The sequence below is a fragment of the Cyprinodon variegatus genome, unplaced genomic scaffold (genome assembly GCF_000732505.1).
Source record: "Cyprinodon variegatus isolate N-32 unplaced genomic scaffold, C_variegatus-1.0 Scaffold769, whole genome shotgun sequence".
Taxonomy (NCBI): Eukaryota; Metazoa; Chordata; class Actinopteri; order Cyprinodontiformes; family Cyprinodontidae; genus Cyprinodon; species Cyprinodon variegatus.
Genome location: NW_015151222.1, coordinates 304,489 through 312,054, shown reverse-complemented (window position 1 = coordinate 312,054; position 7,566 = coordinate 304,489). Strand labels below are relative to the sequence as shown.

The window sequence follows — 7,566 nt, the reverse complement described above, 5'->3', positions numbered from 1 at the left end:
CTTTTCTAGCTTTGAGAATTTGTAAAAATAAAAATGAACAAAAAAGATTTGTGTATATTTAATTAAACACTGGTGTATTTACTATTGGTCCCATTTCTTCAATTGCTGCAACAGTCATTTAGTAACAGTTCACCAGCAGGTTCAGAGGTGCGTTTTGTTTTCTGAATTTGTGTATTTTTCCGCAGGCCTGCGCTCCCCTCTACCAGTGGTCGACCTTCGGCTTCAGTGACCGGGAGCCTGTGGGAACATGCTACCTAAAGAAGGGCGGGACAGTGGTGGAATACTCACCCTGCAGATCCAGTATGTTTTTATTTAGATGTTTGATGCTTGTCTTGGAGGTTAAAAATCAAAGATGTACAGTTGTTCTGTTTGCAGTTTGTTTGGGAACACAAATGATGTCAGAATTCAGCTTGCAGGCAAAGTTAATGAAAATAGGAACAACTTTGTCAATATGTGCAACATATGTAATGACCACGTTTTGTATTGTCCTAAACCTTTCCCTAATGTTTAAAAAGAAGTATGAGGGCCCTTTTAACAGCAATCTTTTTAGATTAAATGATTTGCTTTCGGCTCCTGAACAATCTTCACAGAATATGGGAGCTGTGTTTGTAGCCATCCTTTCTGCTTTTTCTGCAGTTAGCTCTTAGCTCATTTCACTCATTTATTTGGATGATTAAATGTTGTGTGTTAAAAATTGAGGCAGTTAATAAACAAGGATACCAGCTTGGTCACACACTGCTGTGGGACGGCATCCCGTTCTGTATTCAGGCAACTCACTGCATCCTCTTCACCTTTGACCTCTACATGTCATCCTTGAGGACAGAGTGTTGAGATTTGTCTCCTTACTTCTTTTGCTAAATCTATTTACTGATAAGAAGTGTGTTTAGATGGAAAAAGCAGATGACATTAAGCGAAAGGTTTACAAAAAATAACAAGAAATAACCTTTTTTTTTAGCGATGTACTGATGTGATTCTAGTTATCAACTCTAGGTACTTATGAGGATATCTTTACATGGGCACCATTGAAATTTGTGACTAAACCCTAAAACAACAAACTGATACGATGGAAAGCTGTGGTGGTTGTTCTGCTGAACAGCTGTAACAGCTCCACCTTCTTAATCAAGTGTAATAAATGTTTCAATCTTTTGTTTCTAATGATTCTTCCTTTTTTTCAGACTACCACACCCCGGAGGGCCAAGGTTTCTGCCAGGCTGGCTTTAGTGCAGACTTTGTTAAGGTAGGCACGCAGCACCAACCCAGACAGGCTATTATTTATGAACTTACTGAACACCTTTGCCAGGAAAGCTTACAGACATATGAAAAGGTTTGGGCACCCCTATTAATCTTAATTATTTTATTTCTAAATATTTGGGTGTTTGCAATTGTTTCAATTTGATATATCTAATAACTGATGGACACGGTAATATTTCAGTATTTAATTGAGGTTTATTGGACTAACAGAAAATGTGCAGTATGCATTAAAATTAAATTTGACAGATGCAAAAATGTGGGTACCCTAATCATTTGTTGATTTATATACCCATTATAATTATAATTAATTATAATACCTATTTGTAAAATGTTTTCTCACTTTTCTGTAGTGAGGAACTGTTGATCAAAACATTTGATTTCATGTTCAGAACTGTTAGAAATGTTGGATGCCTGTTCCAGGTTTTTCAAAGACTAAAATAAATTTGACAAATAAAATAAATGACATTATTAAGACATTTATTTCTAAATCTATTTTCTATCAACATTAAACGTCTAGAACCAATTCTGAGTGATTTATATACTGTATGTTAGGACAGCATCTACTGTTTACTGTATATTTAGCTGCTTTCAAACATCAGAGCAGAGCAGCCACTCATTTTACTCAACTAGGAGAGGTGATATTTAACAACAGTATAACTCATGTAAAAATAAAAATAAAATACAGTACAGTTAAACTACTCCTAAATGGATTTATTTTCCAAAAAGTTACTCAGCTGAGTAATTGTAACTATTAAGTACCCACCTTTAAATAAAACACAATAGATAAGTAAATAAATTAATACAATTATTATAAAGCTGAGATAAAAGGGCCAAAAATTACAGATTAAAACGAGGAATAATTAGGAAAAGATAATCTTATTTATTATTTATAAAAAGGTAACAGACATACAGGAGGTTCATTTTCTTTCTGCTCTTGCTGTTGTTTTCTTTTTTTTTATAATAAAGTTAGAAGAGTTTCCTGGAATTTCTGGTTCATATTTGTTTAACTTTGAAGAATCAGCTGTTACTGTTTTTCAAAAGTCAGAATGACTAAAAGTATTTGGGTTTTTGCCCGTTTAGATCATGAATGTGTTGTTGCTTTCTGATTCATCCTAATCTTAGAGGGTTTAATGTTTGACCCACTGAGGCAGTTTTTTATTAAACCAGGAATGTCTTTCTTTTGCCTCTCCTGATTTTATGAACTAAAGAAGAAGTGAAAGTAACAGAATCTGTTTTTCCTTGTTTTTTTTCTGGTTGTGGCGTCAGAAAAACAAAAGAAGAGTGGTTGTGGGAGGACCAGGCAGCTTCTACTGGCAGGGTGAGTGTTCAGCTGAATCCAACGCTACTGGAAAAAGGTTCAGATCTGGATGAATCAGCGTTTCTCTTTTTTTCAAGTACAGGGGCAAACATTTACTCTAAGAAACTCATTTATAGGCAACGCCTTCAAAATAAAGTTTGCTTTATTCATTTTGAATAAAGAAGTGTATCCGTATAGATTTCTATTCTGACCGGCATTTAATCAAGCAATAAAAATGTAGAACTTTCCTGGTTTATAATGCCACAGCTTCCAGCAGCTAAAAACAGGAACAGATTTATGCAAAAACATCTTTAGAAAAAATAAAGCACTAATCAAAAAAATGCAAAAATCTAATTTTAGCTTAAATAACAGAAAAGGGTCTTATTATTAAATTTTTTACATGTATAAAATGACTTCTGTTATGTTTTTTTTTTTTTTTTTTTTATATTGAATGATATGGAGTTACTGGTTGATGGATTTATTTGGACAAACCTGGACCCGCCAATCTGTTCCCATCCGTTTCCTTCCTTTAAAAACAACACCCAGCCAACTGATGGTTTTATCTATTTTTTATGTTCACTTTTTTTTTTTTTTTTACATAAATTGTAAAAAGTCTAGCTAAAGCAGATGGTGTCAAATATTTTTAGGAGGGGTTGCTTTGGTTAGGATTTAAGTTGAACTGTTTAATCAGTGTTGATAAAGACATAGGTGCATAGGTGCCGAAACGTCTTCCAAAAAAAAAAACCTGAGTGTAAGTCTGATTACCTTCCAATGATAGCCTGCTGTGGTTGTTTCATCTGTAGTTTCTATAAATGCAGTTTAAAGTCCATTTTAATGTTCTCTAATGAATTCTAATTCAGTTCTAGTGTTTTTATTATTTTAGCTTAATTTGCCTGTTCTTGCATTAAAAGATGTTTTATGTTCTGTTTGTAAAAAATATAGCCTTCAAATACCTAAAAGTCTGCCAATAACTGTTTTATTTCTGTTAGGGTTGCACCGATTGATCGGCCGTAATTTCTTTAATTTTGGAAGATTGATGTGAAACCGAACCCGTTATCAATGCTATAAACATAAAGTTTATTATTTGAGAAAAGTTTTTTTATTTTTTCATAAGTACAGTTAAATGTTTTTCAGTAAAATAAGATTTAAATATCGAAGGTGTTTGGTGATTTTATAACAACTACAAGTGTTAGTTATAAAAGAAGAAAAAGAAATTTGTAAAAATGGGAATCGGCATGTCAGGCTTTTTAAAAGAACGGTGATCGGCCAAAAACCTGCAATCGATGCCTCTAGAAACGCATTTCCTGGGAGAAATGTGGCACACTTTGCTGGGATGCCATTCATCATTCAGATGTTAGGGTCAGAATAACTGTTTAACTCTGAGCTCTGCTTTTTGGCTCAAATCTAACTTTACAGCAGCAATCCGTAGCGGCGCTCACATGACTGCAGGTTACCGTCACTCAGGAACAAGGCAGCAAGATTCTCTAACTCCTTTGTTTGGGGCAGAGACTGATGTTGAGTTTAATTTTTATTCAGACTTTCCAACCTGCAAGTAGGAAATTTCATCTGGAAGGTTCTCAAAGTTGAAATCTCTAATTGTAGGTGAACATATTTAAGATGGACGCTACTCCCATCAACAGTAGCTAGACTATCTATCACACTTTGGTACATATTGAAGAAGTACTAAAACAGTAGTCTTTCAGTTAGTTTTTCATGTACAATATTTAGTGTTAGTGACACGTTTCTGTGCCGTCCATATGCACCCAAATAGCACTTAGAGAAGTGGTTGTGTCGTTACATTAGACTAGGTCAATTATAAACAATGCAGAATATGAGGGCACACAAGCAGGAAATCTCAACAATGTAGAGCAATACATCTTCAGGCTGATATTTTTGGCTGATATTTGAGTTTTCTTCTTGTTTAGGCATCAACAGATCAATGAATGCTTTCCCCAATTCATTAGTGTTCAGCAGCCGTGTACAGAGATCTCTTGAAGTGCCAACATTGCTGCTTCATCCATTTGCTACCGTTGTTGGTGTTGTCTTTGATTTAATTATAAATGTTTCTTTTTGTTTAAATTGACATTTATGTGACATTTTCATATAAAACATAGGAAGAAAATGTAATATTGGCTTTAAGAATCAGCCCAAAAAAAAAAAAAAATGTCAGCAGATAATGTGTATAATTTAAAACCTGCTGGTAAAGATTCTCAGTCATCCAGGTCATAAGAAAATTAAAAACAGTCCACTGGACTCTGTTGGATTTGGCTCTATGTGTTCTATTATTTATTATTTTCCGTTCCAATTTGCATGTTTTCAAAACAGAAACACGGCTTTGTTGGGCTACTGTATAAAACCGGGAACTCAAAGCTATTCCTGACATTTTTAATTGAAAAAGCTTCCTGGATGGGAAGCAAAATGTCTTCAAACTTGGATACAAAGTCCAGTGGATTGTTTTTTAATGTTCTTTTTTTGGAATTAATAAAAACCTATATTGGTTGATGTCTTATTGGAATGCTGTGACTCCTGCCCATCCTCTGCATGTGCAGCAGCAGGTTAAATACTGACATGCTGTGTGAGGCGGTTCAGAGCGGTCGCTCTGAATGTGAGCAGTTTACTAGAATCCTGCTTCCCGCACCATGATTTGCTGCTTTATCTCAAACTGGACAGTAGCTGACATCATCAGCACCTTAAGACTTAAATGAGGAGGTGAGGTTGAGGTGGGCTGAGCTGCAGACGATGTGTCCATAACAGCGGATGGTTCTAATCCCTGTTTGTCTGTCTGACCTCAGAGGGTGTGACAGCGGCTGCATCCTGAACGCTGAGTCAGGAGCACACATGTTTTCTGGCTGAGCGTAGAGTCTCCTCCTCTGCTGTTCTATTAATTATTGTTTCCTGTTGAGTCAACACTCACAATTACACAACTAAACACACAAAAATACACACCTGTCTGTTTCTGATTAGACGGCTGTTGGGCACCGTGTCACCAGGGCTTCTTTAATTAGGTCGGGGTTTTTTTCTTCCCCTAAACCACCAAACCAAAACTGTGTTTTCAAAACTTCTCTTTTACTTGTTCTCTTTTACCTCTGTGCATTTTTCTTCATCCTCTGTTTTCTTAGGTTTTGTAGTTTCTGTGCTCCTGAGCTGCACTTTGTTCCTCATAGTTTCCTCTTCTCTCCTCAGGCCAGTTGATCTCAGATGAGGTCTCTGAGATTCTCGCCCGTTTCCAAAACGAATACGTGACTCAGTACACAAACACACGTTCCACCAAATCAGCTGGTGCCCAGTATGACGACAGCTACCTCGGTAATCTCACACACACACTCAATTAAAACACTTATTGTGATGTAATCCCTGAGGTATAAGGGACTCAAAATATTTCATAAAAAAATGTAAAATAAAATAAGATGTAATATGTATTTATTAGTCTAACAAAAATTATTCAGGTATTAAACATGGAATTTAAGTAAAACATGCAGAAATGAATAATTAAATAAAGAAATAAACATTTAAAATGATAAATAGATTAATTGAATGTCATTAAATAAAAGATCTATAAAAATAACTATAATTGTTTTACTTTAAATGTATTAATAAATATATTGTGAAATGATTGAATGATAGTATAAAGCCCCCCCCGGCGCTTTAAACATTTCACAAAGATCATCTTATTTGAAGGACTATGGAGTGATTTTTGGTCCTTTATTGTTGCAAGAAAATAACATTTTTTTATAATTTTAAATAAAAATATAATAATTTTTTTACTCAAAATGTTTTAAGAGTAACTTTGTTGTTCTCTTTTGTTTTGTCCATCCATTTTTACATATTTCAAATGTATGTTACATATTTTATTAATTTTATTTCACAGATTTTTCTTTTTACTTTTTTGTTTTTAATATTTCTTCTTACATGGAGTGTCTTAATCAGGCCACAAAACGAGGTCTTTCACTTTAAGAAAGACAGATCGATGTGGGAGACATTACTGGCCTTCATTGTTTCAGCCTTTCTCATCCAACATTAGTGTCTGTCCTCAAAAGTTTTTACTTTAAGAATGGTCAGATTAAATAACGATATTAACCTTCAGATGTCGGATGCAGCTCTACTGTTGGGGCATCTGTGTAGCATTGAACCATATGGGTTAAATGTGGGATGTTCTTCAGGTTCCTCAGAGTGTGAATACTTTAAGCAATAAACTGTATTGATTTTTTTTTCTGCTACAAACGTTACTCTGAAAGCTGGAGACCTGGAAGATCAGAGGATTTTTATTTAGTTTTTAATCTCTACATATCTCTCTGTTGAACAGGATACTCTGTGACAGTCGGGGATTTCAACGAGGATGGAGAGGAAGGTAAGATCATGCTGATTCAGCACTTCTAACGGGTGTTTAAGGAAGCACCTGTTCATTTAGTGTTTTCCTTCATCACCTGTTCACCTGAGAACTGCTTAGTGTTTACAAATAAAGACATTTCTAAAGTTTAACTTGGCTAATTGCTGGTAATATAGGACATTAGTTGGAAAACCTCATTTAGCTCAGTGTTTCAGATTTGTTAACTCAGGGTCAGATAACCTTTAGTGAAAAATAACATGGTTGTGCTATATTTGTTAATATTATTATATAAACGATAAAGTTGTACTATAATTATGTTTAAAATGTTAGAAAATGTCTAAATTATGTCAGCCAGAAAAGCTAGAACCAAATCATACTGCCTACATTTTGTCTAATTTTACAATTTCATATGCCCTAAAAATGCTATTTAAAAAACAGCTGTAAAAATCCATTGTAGGGCTTCATAATATGTATCACTGATTCTTGAAACTTTGGCAAAAACATGTCCCACTAAGAAAAGTGCTAATTCTGTTGGAAAGAAATAACATTTTCGCACAGTCTGACGGTGGTGACAAAAAACTACAAATGGTTCTCAACGGAGGCTAGAAAATAATTGTTGATCTGTAATGTTTCATTAACCTCTTTTATATTTTTATTTATGTGATTTCTTCCATATTGTATAACCCTAGGG

The 7,566-nt window shown here is 34.6% G+C and overlaps 1 protein-coding gene across 1 annotated transcript in view; it reads left to right on the top strand.

The window, feature by feature from the left end:
* Nucleotides 1–7,566, top strand: part of LOC107098331 (integrin alpha-V-like) — a 68,876-nt gene that overhangs the window by 24,460 nt on the left and 36,850 nt on the right. The window contains exons 4-8 of the mRNA XM_015395958.1: nt 186–300; nt 1,176–1,237; nt 2,518–2,569; nt 5,732–5,854; nt 6,852–6,896. Of these exons, the coding sequence (XP_015251444.1) occupies nt 186–300; nt 1,176–1,237; nt 2,518–2,569; nt 5,732–5,854; nt 6,852–6,896 (397 nt within the window). The remainder of the gene's footprint in view (nt 1–185; nt 301–1,175; nt 1,238–2,517; nt 2,570–5,731; nt 5,855–6,851; nt 6,897–7,566) is intronic.